This window comes from Pagrus pagrus, assembly GCF_965226575.1.
Source record: "Pagrus pagrus genome assembly, chromosome: 10".
Taxonomy (NCBI): Eukaryota; Metazoa; Chordata; class Actinopteri; order Spariformes; family Sparidae; genus Pagrus; species Pagrus pagrus.
Genome location: NC_140194.1, coordinates 420,772 through 441,834, shown reverse-complemented (window position 1 = coordinate 441,834; position 21,063 = coordinate 420,772). Strand labels below are relative to the sequence as shown.

At 46.2% G+C, this 21,063-nt stretch overlaps 2 protein-coding genes across 2 annotated transcripts; both read right to left on the bottom strand.

Moving 5' to 3' along the window:
* Positions 1-407: 407 nt before the first annotated feature.
* hsd17b2 (hydroxysteroid (17-beta) dehydrogenase 2) lies at positions 408-4,796 on the bottom strand (the record flags this gene model as incomplete). The annotated part of the gene is made up of 5 exons (XM_084363106.1): positions 408-748; positions 2,202-2,339; positions 2,548-2,733; positions 3,942-4,154; positions 4,508-4,796. 5 exons carry the CDS (start codon positions 4,794-4,796, stop codon positions 408-410), a joined length of 1,167 nt encoding a protein of 388 aa, XP_084219232.1.
* Positions 4,797-8,352: 3,556 nt separating this feature from the next.
* gpia (glucose-6-phosphate isomerase a) lies at positions 8,353-20,061 on the bottom strand. Its single transcript, XM_084364088.1, has 18 exons — positions 19,823-20,061; positions 18,140-18,230; positions 16,753-16,821; positions 15,294-15,413; positions 15,122-15,205; positions 14,307-14,453; positions 13,877-13,948; positions 13,629-13,673; positions 13,439-13,492; positions 13,132-13,192; positions 12,310-12,353; positions 11,862-12,014; positions 11,443-11,572; positions 11,180-11,256; positions 10,462-10,590; positions 10,128-10,203; positions 8,993-9,059; positions 8,353-8,702 (listed from the first exon to the last, which is right to left on the bottom strand). Exons 1-18 carry the CDS (start codon positions 19,939-19,941, stop codon positions 8,579-8,581), a joined length of 1,662 nt encoding a protein of 553 aa, XP_084220214.1. The 5' UTR covers positions 19,942-20,061; the 3' UTR covers positions 8,353-8,578.
* Between the last annotated feature and the right edge of the window lie 1,002 nt (positions 20,062-21,063).

The window sequence follows — 21,063 nt, the reverse complement described above, 5'->3', positions numbered from 1 at the left end:
CAGAAATGTGGTCTTCAGACTGATGCTGCTCACGTGTGTTTACAGGAAATCTGAAGACAAACCAGAAAATAATGAGTGAGGTGGATAATTTTACCTTTGGACAGAGCCAGGCTAGCTGTTTCCCCTGTTTACAGTCTTTATGCTAAGCTAAGCTAGCTTCATAGTTACTGTACAGACATGAGTGGAGTTTGTGAACATGTGATTGTAAGAGAAGAAGAGACAGTTGGTTTGAGTCTGACAAACAAACTAACAGCAGACTTGTTCAAAACTCACTTTATCTTTTTCATGATGTTTAGTTTTGATAGTTTGGTTTTTAAACATTTTGATGCACAAACAGTTTTTCTGACATCACATTAATGTAAGATCCCGAAAGTCAGCTTGATGTTTGCGAAAATTTCCCATGAGCCTCAGCTGCTGCTGAGTCCTGCTGGTTCATGGTCGGTGTGTCTGGGGACGATCATGAGGATGGCGTCGAACACGGCGGTGGGACAGCAGCGCTGCAGGAACGGGAGCAGCCACGCCATGCGTCCGGGGGTGTACACAGGTTTAGGATGAAGTGCCAACAGAGCGTGACACATGTCGTCCACCACGGGAGACACGTCCTCCGCCGACTGCTGGGACATTCTGGACAGACTGCTGGGCAGAGATGAGATGTATGCCTCCCCATAATCCTCTCTGGCAACAGAGGAAACGGCTGCCAGAATGTCATCTCTGTAGCGAGTGATGTCATCACTGTTCCCGAAGATATCTGAGAGGAAGACGTGAAGCGTTTACAGACGACCGCTGTGCTGTAGCCGTTTCCCTGGTTGCGGTCTTTATGCTAAGCTAAGCTAGTTGTTTCTCCCTGTTTACAATCTTGATGCTAAGCTAGCTGTTTCCTTCTGTTTACAGTTTTGATACTAAGCTAAACAAGCTGTTTGCCCCGGTTACCAATTGTTGTGCTAAGCTATCAGTATATGAATTAGCTGAGCATAAAGATTGGTAACAGGGGCTAACAGCTAGCCTAGCTTAACATCAAGTGACCTGGGCAGAAAACATCATCACAGTGGATTTAATCACAGTCTACAGTCAGTCTACAGTCAGTCAGTCTACAGTCAGTCAGTCTTCAGTCAGCCTACAATCAGTCTACGGTCAGTCTACAGTCAGTCAGTCTATGGTCAGTCAGTCTACAGTCAGTCAGTCTACGGTCAGTCAGTCTACGGTCAGTCTACAGTCAGTCAGTCTACAGTCAGTCAGTCTTCAGTCAGTCAGTCAGTCTATGGTCAGTCTACAATCAGTCTACAGTCAGTCAGTCTATGGTCAGTCAGTCTACAGTCAGTCAGTCTACAGTCAGTCTACAGTCAGTCAGTCTATGGTCAGTCAGTCTACAGTCAGTGAGTCAGTCTACAGTCAGTCAGTCTACAGTCAGTCTACAGTCAGTCTACAGTCAGTCAGTCTACAGTCAGTGAGTCAGTCTACAATCAGTCTACAGTCAGTCAGTCTACGGTCAGTCTACAGTCAGTCAGTCTACAGTCAGTCTACAGTCAGTCAGTCTACAATCAGTCTACAGTCAGTCAGTCTACGGTCAGTCAGTCTACAGTCAGTCAGTCTACAGTCAGTCTACAGTCAGTCAGTCTACAGTCAGTCAGTCTACGGTCAGTCAGTCTACAGTCAGTCAGTCTACGGTCAGTCTACAGTCAGTCAGTCAGTCTACAGTCAGTCAGTCTACGGTCAGTCTACAATCAGTCTACAGTCAGTCAGTCTACAATCAGTCTACAGTCAGTCAGTCTACAGTCAGTCAGTCTGCAGTCAGTCTACAATCAGTCTACAGTCAGTCAGTCTACGGTCAGTCTACAATCAGTCTACAGTCAGTCAGTCTACAGTCAGTCTACGGTCAGTCTGCAATCAGTCTACAGTCAGTCAGTCTACAGTCAGTCTACAATCAGTCTACGGTCAGTCTACAGTCAGTCAGTCTACGGTCAGTCAGTCTACAGTCAGTCTACAATCAGTCTACGGTCAGTCAGTCTACAGTCAGTCAGTCTACGGTCAGTCTACAGTCAGTCAGTCTACAGTCAGTCTACAGTCAGTCAGTCTACAGTCAGTCTACAATCAGTCTACAGTCAGTCTACAGTCAGTCAGTCTACGGTCAGTCTACAGTCAGTCAGTCTACAGTCAGACAGGTCCGGCCCACATCCAGAGTTAACTGACAGAATGAGACGTACTGGTTCTGAAGCCTGCCGGCTGGATCAGAGCCACACTGACGCCCCACACAGATAGCTCCAGCCTCAGGACCCTGGAGAACATACTGAGCGCTGCCTTTGAGGCTCCGTAAGCTGCAAACATGGTCATGGGCACCTCGGCTGCAGGAGAGAGCGTCAGAGACAGAGACAGGTGAGTGATCACACCTGCCGTCAACAGGTGAGTGAAGTGTGAAGTCCAAACACATGACAGAACCCAGAGTTACAAACTCCTCAGTGTCAGTGTGCAGAACGGACAATAAGACAACAACAATGCATATTCATGATGAAACTAAGCGGTCATGTGGTTCTGTGTGCTGCTCAGATGGACCTGCCATGCTGGACACGTTGACGATGCGTCCTCTGGACCTCCTCAGCAGAGGGAGGAACACCTGACTCATCTTCACAGCAGCCAGGAAGTTGACGTCCATACAGAGTCTGAACTCTGTGAGCGGGTGGAGCTCGGCGTTCATGGGGCAGCGGAGGACTCCTGCGTTATTCACCAGACCCCACAAACCTGCAGGGACGAGACGCACAACACAGGACAGACGTCCTCATCTGGGCTGTCAGGTGTTTATAGGTCACACAGAACCGACCCACTTCAGGCCTCAGTTCATGTTGAGGATTATCTTGAAGAAAATAATGTAAATCCTTTATATTCATGGGACCTCGTAAAATCCATAATAAATCCAGAGTACAGCTGAACTAAAATACTTTTTAGTTCAGAATCTTTGAGCTGAACGTCGTCATTGTTCTGATTCTGTGTGTGTGTTCTGAGCCTCACTGCTTCGTCACTGGATGTGTTTCTGTTATTAAACGTTTAAAAGTGAAATCTTCACTGTAGCTGCTGAGCTAAAAGTGTTAGCACTCATCCCGTCTGACAGGAGCTTCACACGGCCTGATCAGACTGTGATCACAGCAGACGAGCTGCATGGAGACATCTGATGTTTAAATCATCTCCAGCTGCTTCAGGTGTTCAGCAGAACGCTGCAACTCTGTTTTACTGTGAAGCTCCAGAAATGTTTGTGGGCTACGAGACTTCACCTGGATTTATATCATCAGGAGGAGACGATGACTGAGCCTGACTTTATATCATCAGGAGGAGACGATGACTGAGCCTGACTTTATATCATCAGGAGGAGACGATGACTGAGCCTGACTTTACATCATCAGGAGGAGACGATGGCTGAGCCTGACTTTATATCATCAGGAGGAGACGATGGCTGAGCCTGACTTTATATCATCAGGAGGAGACGATGGCTGAGCCTGACTTTATATCATCAGGAGGAGACGATGGCTGAGCCTGACTTTATATCATCAGGAGGAGATGATGGCTGAGCCTGACTTTATATCATCAGGAGGAGACGATGGCTGAGCCTGACTTTATATCATCAGGAGGAGACGATGACTGAGGCTGACTATATCATCAGGAGGAGACGATGACTGAGTCTGACTTTATATCATCAGGAGGAGACGATGGCTGAGCCTGACTTTATATCATCAGGAGGAGACGATGACTGAGCCTGACTTTATATCATCAGGAGGAGACGATGGCTGAGCCTGACTTTATATCATCAGGAGGAGACGATGGCTGAGTTTACAGTGTTTGGGTGAACTGTTCCTTTAAGGCTCCACTCTCCATCATCTCTGTAGGCTCTGACTCCAAAGATCTCCACCAGGAGAATCATCGTACAAATAAACCATGTGCATGTTTGTCAGTGTTACCTGTGTCAGCCACCTGAGCACAGATGTGGTGGTGGGCCATCTCGATCTGAAGGCTGTCGGTCACGTCCAGCTGCAGGACCTGCAGGTTTTCAGATCCTGGTTCTCTGAGCCGCTGAGCTCCAGCTCCGTTCACATCCAGAACACCAGCAAACACCGTCAGCCCCATCTCACTGAGCCGCTTCGCCAGGATGTGACCGAACCCGGAATCACAGCCTCGGAGCAGAAGACAGAAACTGTTCAGCAACATGTAATGTTCACGTGTCTCAGCTGAGCGTCTGACATCACATGAGACATCAAATGTTGCTCCTCAGCGCCACCAGTGGTCAGAACCTCCTCAGGGCAGCTTTAAGCTTCATGTTGCAGATAATCAGTTTAACATTAAATGTGTGTTCAGGTGTGTCTTCATACAGCTCCACCTCCACCTGCACGTCACCGCCACGCAGACCACAACCACTGTGATTGGCAGCAGTTTCACTTTATTTGTGTGTGTGTGTGTGTGTGTGTGTGTGTGTGTGTGTGTGTGTGTGTGTGTGTGTGTGTGTGTGTCACACAGGTGACAGTCTCACCTGTAACCAGCACCGCTCTCCTCTCGACTGGCAGCAGCTTGACTCGCCTCTCAGTCACACAGATCAGGATGAAGCTGCAGGTGAGGAGGGCCGTCCCACAGACAGCCGGAGGAACGTTAAGATACAGACAGGACCCGAGGGCCCCGCTGAGGGCCCAGCTGAGGGCCCAGCTGAGGGCCCCGCAGGCAGCCGTCCAGTACCCAGAACCACATCTGTCTCTGTGCGTCCACAGGACTGTGAAGATGGACACCGCTGCTGCGACGACACAGAAACAGGAACTGGTGTCCATCTTCTGACAGGACAAAGTGTTTGTCTCTTTCACCTGAGTGAAATGTTGAGTCATCACATCTCAAGTCCCGCCCTCTCTGACCCACCTGCAGACAGGTATGTTGTAGTCTTGTGTTCTCAGAAACCTGTTCCTCACCTGAGTTGTGCCGTATCAGGTAATCAGCCTCCTGTGATAAAGATCACACCTGTCGTCTCCGCCCCCACACGTTTCTCTTATTTCCTGCCATCTTAAACTTTTATTACAGCCAGACAAAGTAACTAAGTACATTTACTCCACAGCAGAAGTTACATTATGCATTATAAAAGGGAAAAGGGTGATATTGTTTCAAAGCAGGTAGAAGCTCAAGTTTGTTGAGTTCATGGGGGCAGCTGTGGCTCAGGGGGACAGCGGCTTGTTATCGTAAGGTCGCTGGTTCGATTCCCCTGGTCTGCATGTCGAAGTGTCCTTGGGCAAGATACTGAACCCCAAACTGCTCCTGATGTGCTGGTCGGCAGCCACCGCCATCAGTGTATGACTGTATGTATGAATTATTGTAAGTCGCTTTGGACAAAAATGCTGCTAAATGCCCTAAAATGTAAATGTAACGATAAAGACAACCTCCAAGACTGAAGCACCAACCTGCAGCTCCTCTAACGGCCACCAGAGGAGATATATATATATATATATATATATATATATATATATATATATATATATATATATATATATATATATATATATAACTCGCTGTTTAAAATTATTTGAAGGCTTCAAGTGATGCATCATTAGGGGGCGTGGCCTCTTTGAGTGACAGGTAGCTGTGAGCTAACCCAGATGTTGGAGCCTTTTGGAGGATTTTAATCCAGATGTCGGCAGAGGGGGAGCTGCCATCAGCCTTCAGCCCGAAGCACCAAGAGCCAGATACAACTCCTCACACACTTCTGCTTAATAAAGTTCAATTCTACTTTTCGCTCTTTGTTTTATGTTTTAACAAAAAATCCATTCACTAAAACGTCGTCACAAAGCTTAATCCACCACGAGAGTCCCAGGACCCCCCTTCAGTCCCCTCCATTGGACTATTCCATCTTACTGCGCATGTGCAGAAATGATGAGGAAGTCAGTAGCTGAACAAAGTGGTTGGCGCGGTACAAACCGACATGAAGCCAAGTTTCCAGCGGGGCAGAAAAACGGAGGCAGCGGGAGGAAAACACACAGTTTGTGGCACAACTACCGAGCGGGACGAGCCTTTTCACGGCGGCCATTACTGATGACGACATCACTGAAGAGCAGTCACAAGCAGGCGCTCCTGGTGTTAGCACTAGCGGTGCTAACAGCTAACAGCTGCTGCAGTGCGAGCCCAGGTGGCGATGATGACGAAGAGCCGCGTTCACCCTCCATGATGAAGAGCAACCAGTGAGTATTACAACTGTCAGCGTGTAACTGTTGATTATTGATCAGTACTCACATCCGGTACTGCACTGAAGTACTGAAACCACACTGAGTACAAATACTCCATTACAAGCTGAAGCCCTGCATTCAAAAGCTTCCTGAAGTCAAAGTATGGAAGTATTATCAGTCAATTATACTTAAAGTACTCAAAGTACAAGTACTCATGTTGCAGTAATCTGTTCCTGTCAGAGTTTTTCTGTCTGATGTTTGTGGATTAATATTCCTGCTGCATTAATGTGTATGCGTCATTTCACTGCTTCTACTTCTGCTTGATGAAGTTTAATTACACTGAAATACTCATGCGAAGTACAAGTATGTCAAATGTGTACTGTAGTACAGTACTCGAGGAAATGTACTTAGTTACCTTACAGCCCTGGGTACCGGCCTGACAGTGTGTGTGTGTGTGTGTGTGTGTGTGTGCGTGTGTGACACTGTGTGTGTGTGTGTGTGTGTGTGTGTGTGTGTGTGTGTGTGACACTGAATTTGAATTTTGAAATGTGAAATTATGACTATTTCAAACTAAACGTTTTTCTAAATACATTATTTACTACAGGGTTTCCGGTACATGAATTGAAAATAATAATTGAAAATAGAATCTTGCAGTATCACTAGGCCAAAACAACAAACACAACAACAACAACAAATTAAAGATATATTTCAAAGTTAAATAACTAAACTAATATACTCATCTGAAAATGTAACCAGAAAAGAGTCATGGCAGAAAATGACCTGGGCGTTACCTCAGCTAACGTTATGTCGCGCTGTTCAAAACGTGTATCTGAAACGTTACAGGTTTCCTCTATCAATAGAAAATTAAGTTTTACAGTTAAAAATTAATCTACAACAAAATAATATCTCTCTCTACTGTATGACCAAAGACTCGACATGCTTTATTAGGCCTAAAGTAATCTCTCTTTAACAAGTGTCAATGGTACAAAAATAAAATAAAAATAAGAATCTCTCTGAAATAATGCGTATCCTGTATTAACCAATCAATAACACTTCAGTGAAGTTAGTTTTAAATTTCAAGTGCACCCGTATTACAGACTTTACAGTAAACACACGGAGAAGACGGAGACAGCGTGTTCCGACTTCCTGTTTTCAAAATAAAAATGTGGGATATTTAAAGCAGAGATACTGTGTTTAAAGCTATTGAGAAGCTATTGAGCTAAAATGCTAATATTTGCATATAAAGGATGTTCTGCTCACAGATCGTGTGCACTAGAAGCTTCTGAGCAGATGTATCCAGTGTGCGCTCCAGCGCATCATGTGACGTTGTAATTACATGTTTTGCCATCATGTCAGATTGTCCAGATGTTCTGGTGTCAGATTGTCCAGATGCTCTGGTGTCAGATCGTCCAGATGTTCTGGTGTCAGATCGTCCAGATGCTCTGGTGTCAGATCGTCCAGAGGCTGCTGTCTCTGCTGAAACAAGTGTGCACAGTCGTTTATTGGCACATCCACAAGTTCTTAAGTAATGTGCCTGTAAATTGACACAACTGGAGCAACAGTGTGCAGACCTTTTTCCACCAAGTTGAATATATTTTACACCCAAAGATCTGAAACATTCTGGACGTGAGCGACTGCTGCGTTATTTAGAGTAAACGATATAATGTAATCTGACTCTGCAGCCGATTCAGCAACGCAATTCTTTTTCTAGAAACATGAAAACCTCATTCAGATTGTAACGAGCTACTGGTTCATTTTCTACTCCAGTACTCTTTTTAATTACTCATCACTGCTGGGTAGATTAATCTATAATAATACATTTTATAGAGTTAGTAAATTGAATCTAAATCTGAAAAGTAACGTAAGTTTTTAAGTCACTGTAGTGAAGTAAGAACTACAATATTTCCCTGGAGATGTCGAGTATGAAGTAGGAAATGGAAATACTCCCGTGAAGGACCAGAACCTCAAAATTCTGCTACAGTACTCGAGTAAATCTACTTAGTTTCTTTCAGTATATTTAATGTGATCATTTTCAGCGTTCCAGTTAATAAATACTGTAAGAATCAATAATGTGTAAACAGGAAGTGAAATGCCTTCAAATGTTTTTGTTTGACCAACAAATTACTGAACTGAATGTTTCCTCCTCCTCACATGTGATCAACAAAATAAGACACCAGGATTCAGTGACAAACAGGACTTTTATTTTGAAAGTCAGTGCTGTCACCTACAGTAACATCTGCACATTTCTCTTCGTCCTCAGGTATATTTTCCCTTTTCATCAGACACGTCTACATGTGAAGTCTCACATCAACAAACATAAAGTGCTCATTCTCGCGGGTCACACCGACAGTTTCAGCCAATGAGAGAGGACTACGTGGTGGGAGGGTCCAGCAGAGGAGGAGGATTCAGGCGAAGTTCTTCTTCAGGAAGCTGATGAGTCCGTTGGTGGACGAGTCGTGGGAGGTGACGTCGGAGTCGTCCTTCAGCTCCGGCTCAATCTTCTTGGCCAGCTGCTTTCCCAGTTCAACGCTGCGAGCAGGAAACAGGAAGTCATTATTTAATGATGTCGGTAATCTGCACCACCCTGACACCTCCTGAGTCGCAGCCAAGCTTCATGCAGGACTGACAAAAACCTAGTAAGTGAACCTTGAGTTAAAGGAACAGTTCGTTCAGTGGTTATCTCCTCACCCTGTGCTCAGGTGTCACCTGACTTTCTATCAGCAGGGGGGAGGAGATAATGACTGAATTTTCTGTTTTGGGTGAACTGTTCCTTTAAGATTCTTCTCAGATGAAGATGGTCGTTGAAAGGAGACACTCACCCCCACTGGTCGTAGCTGTTGATGTCCCACATGACGCCCTGCACAAAGATCTTGTGCTCATACATGGCTGAAAGAAAAGAAATCACATGATTTATTAGAGCTACGTTCCAGTCCTCTTCATGGTCCCATCACACCTGCTGTACATCTGACTTCCTGTTAGTCTGCTGTCACAGGTTGTAATAACAGTTGTTACACTCAGTCTGTAACAGTCGCCAGTCGTTAGACACCTTGTCAATTGTAATGACAGGCTTCAGGTAGAGATGTTCCCATACCATTTTATCGGAGGCATTTCCGATACTGGCATCGGAACAACTCTAGCTTCAGGCGTCTGTTACAGTTGCATAACAACAGTAGTCTGTAACAACAGGCATCCGCATACCGTTGCAGCCGACTGCAACGACAGCCGACAGGCGTCTGCAACGACAGCCGACTGCAACGACAGTCGCCGGTCGTCGCAGACGCCTGTCGTTACAGTCGCCTGCCGTCGCAGTCGGCTGCCGTCGCAGTCGGCTGTCGTTGCAGACGCCTGTCGCTGCAGTCGCCGGTCGTCACAGGCGACTGTAGCGACAGCCGACTGTCGTTACAGTCGCCTGCCGTCGCAGTCGGCTGTCGCTGCAGTCGCCGGTCGTCGCAGATGCCTGTCGTTACAGTCGCCTGTCGTCGCAGACGCCTGTCGTTACAGTCGCCTGCCGTCGCAGTCGGCTGCCGTCGCAGTCGGCTGTCGTTGCAGACGCCTGTCGCTGCAGTCGCCGGTCGTCACAGGCGACTGTAGCGACAGCCGACTGTCGTTACAGTCGCCTGCCGTCGCAGTCGGCTGTCGCTGCAGTCGCCGGTCGTCGCAGACGCCTGTCGTCGCAGTCGCCTGTCGTCGCAGACGCCTGTCGTCGCAGTCGCCTGTCGTCGCCGCCTGCCGTCGCAGTCGGCTGCCTGATTGTTAATACATTCATACTTTTTAAACAAAAAAGCAAATGTAACAAGAAACAGAAAATCATTGAATAAAATATTTCAATATTAATGAGTTGCAAATGTATTTTTCTTAAATATCTTTTTATGATAATCTCCTTATTAAAGATGAACATTTAAACAGGTGATTATCAGCAGCTGCCTCATGCTAACACGTGTGGTTGGTACTCACCGACCAGTGCTCCCAGTATGAACGGGCTGAGCTTCTTGAAAACGATCGAGTTACTCGGCTTGTTTCCCTCAAAAACCTTTAAATGGAAACAGAAGAAGAAATCAGAGAATGAAACTCTGCGTTTAAACCAGACTCACATCAGTGAGTCTTAATTAACTCTAATCAGGAAGCTGTTTGACCTTTGACCTCCTTCCTGTGGACAGACATGTCTGCCTCCTCATCTGAACAGTGAACGTGTTGAGTTTGATGGCAGAATCGTCCACACGTTCACGTCAGACTGTTTGAACAACATGATGTCAGACACGAGCTGAAGCGTGACCGGACTGTGACTCACTTTGTGAGGCAGCAGCTTCTCCACAGCGTCTCCCTTCAGGCCTCCGGCCTCCAGCTCTTTACGAGCCTCGGCTGCAGTTTTTCCTTTCATCAGAGCTTCTGTCTGAGCCAAGAAGTTCGCCACCAGGATCTGAAACACACAGCGAGCAGCTCACACACCTTCATATAGACGTGTTTTATACATTATACACAGGAACAGATGTGACTCCATCAGACAGGACAGATGATTGATTGTAATAATGTCCTCCTGCAGGTGTCCCTGTCAGACGTCACGTGGATCAGTGAAGATCAACAGATCATTGTTTCAATGTTCTGACAGACTGTCCTTTACATTTTAACCTCTTCTTCACAGAGAAAGTATTTGACAACAGCAGCTTGATTATTTAATTCTGTTCTGAAATCTTTAAAGTCCAGTTTAAACTGTGATCCAGTATTAGTTTTGAACTTACAGCTGAGGAGGTTCAACCTTTAAAATGTCTGCTGCTTTAAAAACGGATTGAGCAAAATAATCAAGTTGCTTGAATATGATTAACTGACTTAAACCAAACAAACAGTGTTCTGGTGTTAATGAAGCAGTGCTGAAGGTGAGCTGGAGGACTGGACCTGGACTAGACCCACTGTTGAACATGCAGCACAGGAACCGCTCCATCAGAACCTTCACTGAACGTTAATAGTTCATCTGTTATGTGATGAACGCACAGCAGCACAGGGGGCGTTACCTTGTGATGGAGGTTGTCTCTGATTGGATGCTGAGACTGAGCAGGAATGAGGAAGTCAGCAGGAATCATGCGGGTTCCTGATGAGGAAACAACAAACAGTTAACCCTCACTGATCAATACACACTGTTACTGGTGACATGGAGCTTCATAATAAATAATAGTTGATATTTATTTAATTAAAAAGGAGTCTGGTCCTCGTGTTGCTCTACAGGACAAACTTTAATTAGGGACTGTTAATGTGGGACTGATGAGGACGCTGTCACCTTGGTGGATCAGCTGGTAGAAGGCGTGCTGTCCGTTGGTCCCGGGCTCGCCCCACACGATCGGTCCGGTGTGGTAGTTGACACGAGTGCCATCTTTGGTGATGTACTTCCCGTTAGACTCCATGTCGCCCTGACGACCACACAGACAGATCACATGGTCAGTGATGTCACAGTGTAATCAATTACAAAAATAACCGTTAGCTGCAGCTCTAAACTCAAGTGGAGATTCAAATCTTTCCAAATCTGTGAGGCCGAAGTTAAAAACGTTTAAGTTTGTGTCTGATGTGATCCGACAGAAACTCTTCATGTTCATCAGACACTTCCTGTCATGTGATGATGTCAGTGGATGTTATTTCAGTGATGATGTCATCCTGCAGCAGCGTCAGATGGTCTCTGCCCCTCCCCCCCGTCACACTGACCTGTTGGAAGTAGGCGGCGAAGCGGTGCATGTACTGGTCGTAGGGCAGCATGGCGTGAGTCTCGGCCTGGAAGAAGTTGATGTACCAGACGCCCAGAACAGCCAGCAGGACCGGGACGTTCTGATCCAGAGGGGCGCTGCGGAAATGGTTGTCCTGCAGAGAAGAGAGGAGACGACGCGTCAGCGACACATCTGTACAGAAATATATAGTCTCATCCTTTATCTTATTTCAGTTTCAGCAGGTTCACAGTTAAATTTAACAAAGTGTGATGGAGAAACAGGCGAGACGATTGGACCTGCAGTTATTTAACTACCTCACAGCTGTTGAAAGATTCTAATGATCCAATTCATTTAATGAACACGACCTGGATCAGCTGCAGGAACTGAATGTCAACTATTATTAACTCCCAACAACAAACAGATTCATGTTTTAATAAATATTGTCATACCATCCAGTGAGCTCCTGCAAGAAGCTGCTCGAAGTTCTCAAAGCCTGAAACACACACACACACACGTCAGAGGTCATGTGACTACAAAATGAAAACAATAAGTGAAGAAAAGTATCTGAAGGCAGAAATAAATAAATGAGTTCAGAACAGAAGATCAATAACTCATCAGACACAAGAGGAAACTGACTCAACTCATTATATATTCAGAACTAACAGCTGCAGTAAAAATGTGCATTTATGACTGAAGATATGCTGAGAGCAGCATGAAGACGTTCATATCCATGGTTCTGTCAGTCCTGTTATCATCCTCAGGTTGGTTCTGTCTGGATCTGCCTCCACTCATCACGAGCTGAACGAGCAGTTAGCAGTTAGCTGTTAGCAGTTAGCTGTTATTCAGCCGTTTTAAAGACATGCTGTGATGAATGAGCAGCTCCTGTGAGGACGACGTCCTGATGTTGAGTTAACCTGGACTGACAGGTGACATCATCATCAGTCACTGAGTTTCTCTGACAGCTGAGTTCATGAATATAAAGAATGACTCAGTTTGGCCTCATGTTTTATGTCCATCAGCACCGTGACACCGGGTCACCTGCTGCAGGACGATGTCATGAAGACAAATGTATGAAGCTCCAACCACAGCTGGACACAGCTGCTCATCTCAACATGTTTGTCAAATGTTTTGGTAAAAATCTGAAGCAGGTCCAGTTTTTGATCCGCTGCAGACTCAATAACATCAAATCAATGTGACCACTGATCAATAATCACTAATCACTAATCGATACCCAGCTGTGGTCTGGAGGTCAGAGGTCACAGCAGACGTACCTATGTGCAGAGCGATGGACAGACCGATGGCCGACCACAGTGAGTAACGACCTCCAACCCACTGAGGAGGAGCAAACATGACATCACACAGTCAGAGCCAATCACAGCACACATAGAGCATCACTGCAGAACCCAGCAGGTCTGCAGTCCAGGTCCGTCCAGACCCGGAGTCAGTCGGTCCGTCCAGACCCGGAGTCAGTCGGTGTCAGTCGGTGTCAGCTGGTTTTGTTCAACATCATTATAAAGTTAGTTATTGTTATTAAATTCTCATCACAGTCTGATCATAACAACAACAAGAGAAACTTACATCCCAGAACTCAAACATGTTCTCTGTGTCGATGCCAAAGTCCTTCACTTTGACCTGGAGGGAGGAGGAGGAGGAGGAGGAGGAGGAGGAGGAGTTAATGTTACTCATGTAACTTTACAGTCCTCCACAATAATAAATCATGTAGATGAAATCAGCTGAAATCGTCAGGAGACATTAAATGGACACTTACTGCATTGGTGGACAGAGCAACAAAGTGTTTGGCCACAGCAGATTTCTGTGGAAGAGAAGAAGAGGAGGAGAAGGAGAAGAAGAGGAGGAGAAGGAGAAGGAGAGAGGAGAGGGTTAGACAGGGGTATCAGTATAAATATATGATGTTCAGATGTTTCATGAGAAGCTGCTCGACATCCAGTCAGGATCAGACTGTTAGTTCACAGATCACAGTCGTCCAATCAGCTGTCAGGAAACAAATGGACTCACGTCATTGGCTGTCTGCAGGAACCAGTCCTTGGCAGACTCTGCGTTGGTGATGGTCTCCTGGGTGGTGAAGGTCTGGAGGAAGGTGAGACAGAAACAACAGGACTGAAACAACGCTGGTGTTCTTCAAACGAAGCTGAGCTGCTGCAGGAGGAACATGTTCATGTGGACAGAAGCTTCAGGCCTCGCAGTTCAGTTATATCGCCACCTGGTGCTCAGCGTGAGCGTCACAGCCTGTTTGTGTTTTCATACTGTTGATGTGGACGGAAATGTATTTAAAAAACAACATGTACGTGTGAACGACACCTGAAACACACCTGCAGCGGTCACATGATGGGAAGTAACACACTTTATGATAAATAACAAACAATAAGTTATGATTCATAAGTTCACAGGAAGTACAGTGTGTGTGTGTGTGTGTGTGTGTGTTCACCTTGGAGGCGATGATGAAGAGCGTGGTCTCTGGGTCGAGCTTCGCGAGAGTCTTGGCCATGTGAGTCCCGTCAATGTTGGACACAAACCAAACGTTTGGTCCATCGGCTGAGTACGTCTTCAGAGCCTCCGTCACCATCAGAGGGCCCTGAACGCAACACGACACAGTTATAGTTACAGCTTCATCAGTCACCATCAGAGGGCCCTGAACGCAACACGACACAGTTATAGTTACAGCTTCATCAGTCACCATCAGAGGGCCCTGAACGCAACACGACACAGTTATAGTTACAGCTTCATCAGTCACCATCAGAGGGCCCTGAACGCAACACGACACAGTTATAGTTACAGCTTCATCAGTCACCATCAGTGGGCCCTGAACGCAACACGACACAGTTGTAGTTACAGCTTCATCAGTCACCATCAGAGGGCCCTGAACGCAACACGACACAGTTATAGTTACAGCTTCATCAGTCACCATCAGTGGGCCCTGAATGCAACATGAACCATCAGAGGACCCTGAACGCAACACGATAGTTATAGTTACAGCTTCATCAGCACTTTGATGGACTTTATGAATATAACTGTCAGCAGGAGCGTTAATAACAAACAGCAGAGGGCAGCAGTACACCGCTGAGCACCTGGTCTGTCTGATCCAAAGGAGAGGAAACACCTGAACCAACATTTAAGGAACTGTATTTGACTTTTTCAGTAACATTATGGACCTGCAGCCAATCAGAAGAGCAGTCCAGTGCATGTGATGACATCACAATGTGACAGTACACTCCTCAGGTGTTTAACCAGCAGGTCACTCACCAGGTCGGAGCCCCCGATGCCGATGTTCACCACGTCACTGATGCTTTTCCCACTGAAGCCTTTCCACTCGCCGCTACGAACTCGCTGCAAACAGAAGGCAGAAGGTCACGACCTTTACAACACACAGACACACAGACACACACACAGGCACACACACACACACGGTACGTACCTTACAGAATGCCTTCATCTTGTCCAGCACACGGTTCACCTCCGGCATCACGTCTTTACCGTCCACGCTGATCGGCATGTTGGAGCGATTACGCAGAGCGACGTGGAGCACGGCACGACCCTACACACACACACACACACACACACACACACACTTAATTGATTAGTTGATTGACAGTGGATTAATTCATAATGTGACCATGTGATCAGACTCAGACAGCAGCTCTATGAGGCTGAACTTTGAGCTCAGTGCTAATCAACATGCTGATGTTTAGTAGGTTCACCATGTTCACCGTCTTAGCTTAGCTTGTTAGCATGCTAACATTAGCTAATGATCAGTAAACACAGAGTGCCGCTGAGGCTGACCTGATGATGGCGCTACATGAAACATGAACGTCTCCGTCTGTTCGCTCAACAGAAGAAGTCATCTGGTCTCACTGAGTCAGCTGTTTGTCATTAATGTTGACGCTTATCAATTAATCAGAATAATGAGCAGCAGATCAGATAATGATTCATTAATCAATCTGTGTGAATGTCACTGAGGCTGTTACACAACAGCACTGCATCACGACCGCTGTGTGTGTTTCCCTGAGACACGCACGCGCGCGCGCGCGCGCACGCACACACACACACACACACACACACACACACACACACACACACACACACACACACACACACACACACACACACACGTTGTCTGACAGAAAACAGACTGCTGCACGTCTGTTGACACAAACTGTGGAAACATTGAACGCCTCGTTGCCCAGGAGACGTAAGTTCATCTGACTTTATATCATAATAATATTAATAATCTCTAATATATATATAAAATCAATAATCTTAATAAAGAACACGAGTGTGTGTGTGTGTGTGTGTGTGTGTGTGTGTGTATCATCACTTGTAACTTCAGAGATGATTTTTACATGTTGTTTGTTGTTTGTGATCTTGTTCTTCCTGACCAGTGTGAAATAACAAATGAATGTAGACTCGTTATTTTGATCCAGACTTTAATGAGTTCTTCCTGAACTGGACCTGAACCTGCTCCTGAACCGGGCCACACCAAGAGTGAAAACTGAAAGTGTTCTTTGTCTCACAGTAAAAATAACCTCCAGCCTCACAGTGGAGATGAACTCCCATCAGACAAAGATCCATTCAACAAGTCTCAGTCCATCTTAAACCTCGTCAGGACCTCCTGAAGGTTTCTGACAGAACAGAACCACCGTGAACGACTCAAGGTCACTGAACCCAATTACTGAACAACAACGTGCAGTCAGAGCACGAGCTGAGACGGTCCTTAACAGCACCGACTGCAGAATCAACTCAACCAATGAAGTCACTGTTACACAACAGGACTGGAGAGAAACTGGACCACTGGTGACCAGCTGATGACACCACAGAGTGGACCTGGGTCATGCCGGCCGGGTGGTGCGTTCATGTGTTAAATCTGTCCTCAGTACCTCGGTGAAGTTGATCTTCTCTCCAGAGAACATCTTCTCTCTGGCCTCCTCCACTCCCCTCGACTTGGCCTGTGAACATAGAGCACACACACACACACACACGCACACGCACACACACACACACACGCACACACGCACACACGCACACATCAGCATCTTATCCGACACACAGGCAGCAGCAGTGTGTGAGTGTGATGAGGAAGTATTGCGAGTTGCGTTACCACATTCTCACAGACGTTAACACAACTCTGCTGAACAATGGCAGCACTCACAGCTGTGATTGTGAGTCCAGATATGAGTTTTCTCTTTCAAAATAAAGTGTTGAAATCTTCCTGGTTCATTGTGTGTTTGAGCAGCAGGACTCGTTCTATCAGGAACTCTTTAACAAAAACATTGTTGGAGTGAATTTCTTAAGACTGACAGAAACAATCTGAATATTTCCCAGCATGCTGAAGAAGAAGTGGACAGTGAGGCAACAGGCAGATTGTTCAACATCCTGGTAACAAAGGAAACGAGCAGCAATGTGTTAATGTCTTCACGTACAGACGTGTTGTTAAATAGTTCTCAGTAGTTTGATCACCTGGTTCGTTTTGTTCATGCAGAACATTTGCTGAATTCACAAGGAGGAACAAATAAGTCAGAATCAGTCAGAGACAGAGTTTCACACAGTTTATAAAGTGTCTCCAACTCAACAACTCACTAAACTGACACATTTGTTAAGGGAGTCTGGGGACAAAGAAGTCGCCTATACTGGTTACTGGTTAGTGTGTTTGTAAAATGTGACATGTTTAGATCAATAAAATGTTTCTTCTTACATAAATTGAGTGTAAATGGTGAAATCAGTGTAAACAGTGTGTTCAAACAGCTGCTAAATGTTGGCAGGTAAGACTTTAGCACTTTAGACACAGAAGCAGACAGGCTGGTACAGCCATGCTGCCACAAACTGACACTTTGTACAAGGAAACAAACAACTGACTGTTTTCATTTAATGCTGAAGTTACAAGAAGGAGACGATGATTCAGAGTCTGTCAGAGACAGTTTCACAAACGTTGTTAAGTTTCTCTTCTGCCCACAACAACTCTTAAAATGAGTAGATTTGTTAAGGGAGTCTGGTGATGTTGTGTTACTGGTTCAATGAAACAGACGGTGTGTTCACTAACAGCTGTGTGGTTCCTCTGATCGATCGCAGTGTGTTTACAGTGTCACAGCTGATCAACATCTGGCAGCGCGATGATCAGATTGGATTTAAGAGACGCTCAGGCTGCGTTAGTTTGATCAGAGAAGCTTAAGGTTGATTAGAGGAGACAGCTTCAGCTGCAGGGCTCCGAGTGTGTGTGTGTGTGTGTGTGTGTGTGTGTGTGTGTGTGTGTGTGTGTGTGTGTGTTACCATAGCCAGCAGCATGGTCAGCACTTCCTGGTTGATGAGATTCTTGGAGAAGTCGAGCAGGACGTCTCCATCGTCTGTCTCCAGAGTCGTGCTGTCAGAGACACAAAGAGACGTTTCATCAGAAGACGGATGATAAAAGTCTCCAGCTGCAAACATTCATTGATCCTGTTCAGCTACCTGATCAATCAATAACTACTCTGATAATAAATTAATCTCTTTGAGCTGTCAGCTGGTTAATGTGAATATGTTCTGGTTCTGTCCTCCTCTGAGAGTAATTCAACATTTTATGGCCCAAACTAATTAATTAATAAAGAAAATAGTGGACAGATGAATGAATCTGTCGTCCAGCAGTTAATCAATCAATACGTTTTATTGTTAGTGTCATCTGTCACTGAACATGGACTCCTCTGAGCCTCCTGAGGTTCTGACCCGTCTTTATTCATGTAAATAAACATCTGCTGGTCCGACAGGTCGAACACCTCCAGAACCTGACTGTGATTATCTACACATCAGATTCATGGATCAGAACCGGTCCTACCACACAGTGGTGGTCAGTGAGGTCCTGCCTGTTTCTCTTGTTTCTCCTGAAGGTGTGAGAACAGAAACTGAGGATTCATGAGGTTCTGGATTATTACACCAGAGCAACATTTCATTTGTAATTATCAGGATTATCTCATCGTCACATCGTGACACCGGTTCTGACAGAACCATCAGAAGAAAGAAGAAAAGAGGAGACGACCTCCACCAGCTGTCACACAGAGCTGATGTAGAAAGTTAAGAGTCTGTGTCCATCTGACACACGCACACGCGCGCACACACACACACACACACCAGGTTGAAATGTTTGTGATTAAACAGTTTTAATGTAAATTAACTGATTTCAAGAAAAGAACCGTTCATAACAGGCAGCGTCCATTTCCGGACAGCCAGCTGACACTGTGCCAACAGGTTGATCATCATCTTCATCACGATGATCATCTTCATCATCTTCATCCTTCACCAGCTCTGCTCTCCGTTAGCTTTAGCTGGTCTGTAGCTACGATTAGCTGCCGTGCTGAGCAGATACTGAACATTGTTGCTGTGACCCGACAGCAGGCTGGGCCGGGAGCAGATTTAACGTCGTTACCTTTACATCGTCATCCTAAGCTGGTTTTTAACCGCCTTTACGGACCAACATTCAGCTTTAGCTAGCGTTAGCGTTAGCGTCGCACCGCTGATCGAAAGTTTCGTTGTTTGAATTCAACATTTCAACGTTAAAGAAGAAAACACGGAAGCCAAAGCGCTGTCCGATAATGGACGCAGTGCCATTAGCAGGCTGGCTAACATTAGCAGGCTGGTACCGGAGGCCCGTTCACGCTCCGTTCAGACGATTTAAGACGAACAGGCGGAAGAATTAACGGACCTGTGACAGCAGGTCTGAACCAGAACACTGGGGACGTGTTCGGTCAGGAAATACGAGCAGAGACGAAGTGTTATGAATCGATGACCTTGTGACGACAACAGGAATATTATCGATCAGAGCTGCTGTTCAGAGGCTGATACACAATCGAACACGGAGCTGTGATGAGCAGCAGCTCCACTGGGTCCAGTTAGTTATCTGGTAACGAAGCGTCGGCATCACGCCCACCTGCCTCCTTCATCACCACCACCACCATCCGCACGTCCCCCTCACGTGTCTCCAACCTGAACTTGTTGAATCTGTCCTTGTCCTCCTCGAACATGTCCCTCATGTTCAGGCTGCCGGCGTTAGCTTTGTACCACTGCTCCAGCTTCTTGTAGTTGGGATCGTTAGTGAGCGCCATGTTGCTGCGGACCGACTGACTGACTGACTGACTGACTGGTTCCGACCTCGGCGACGGTGGACTGGTCTCCGTGCGGCGTTCAGGAGCAGATGAAGAGGCAGGATGGAGCTGGTGGTGACACCGGCTGGACCAATGGCTGCTGCCGCCCCGCCCCGCCGGGCAGGCCCCGCCCCGCCAGACAGGCCCCGCCCACTGCACCGACAAGGCACGTCTAATGAAAGTACGGAGGCCGAGAGGTGCCAACAATAAAGACCCGTGGCTCAATTATGTAACATGGAAATGATAATGCGTATGATGGGAGTACGGAGACCTGGTGGTGCCAGTACAGACTGCAGGAGCATTACGTAACGTGGACGTGATCCCGCTTGAATGAACAGACATGACTCAGACATGTTGCGTCACCAGCTAAAGGTCCAATATGTAAAAACGGACCTTTACAATTCACACTCAGCCAGTGGAACCACTAGCTGCTAATGCTAGCTGCTGTTCGTGTCAGCTGTTGAGTTCATGAGTCAGTGCACTCAGGTTAAAGGAGCAGTCTGGAGTTTTTTAATGAGCAGTTTTTCATTGGCTGATTTTTTTCTGTTTAAACAAACTAAATAATCAAACTTTGTTTTCAGGACTAAATAAACAAACTGACCTTAAAGGACAACACGTTTATACGTTTTCACTTTGTTTATATGTGGCAGACCCTGCCACCTCTCTCGCTTCAGACACCTTATTTTGCTCTGAGAACAGCTGGTTTATTCACTGATGGCAAAAGTACATATATGTGAGTTTGGGTCACGTCCTCTGGTCGTGCAGGTCGTGTTCTGAGATGTTTGGACTGGACTGAAGATCGGACTCTGTCAGTGAGAACCAGCTGTAGGACGTTAATGTCTTCAGCCAGCTACATTGTGAAGAGTACAGAGGAGACGGAGGCCGACAGATTAATGAACAACGGTTTATTATTTGCTCTTAATAAAAAGCCCAGTCCACTGAGGCCCACAGAGGAGGACGCCATGCTGGGACCAGACAGAACATGTGGCTGTGACTCCACAGAGTGTTAAAGGAAGCCAGAGGTGGAAAACAAGCGCGCCTGCTCTCCACCTGCTGATGCTCAAACCAACACTCGCTTCAGTT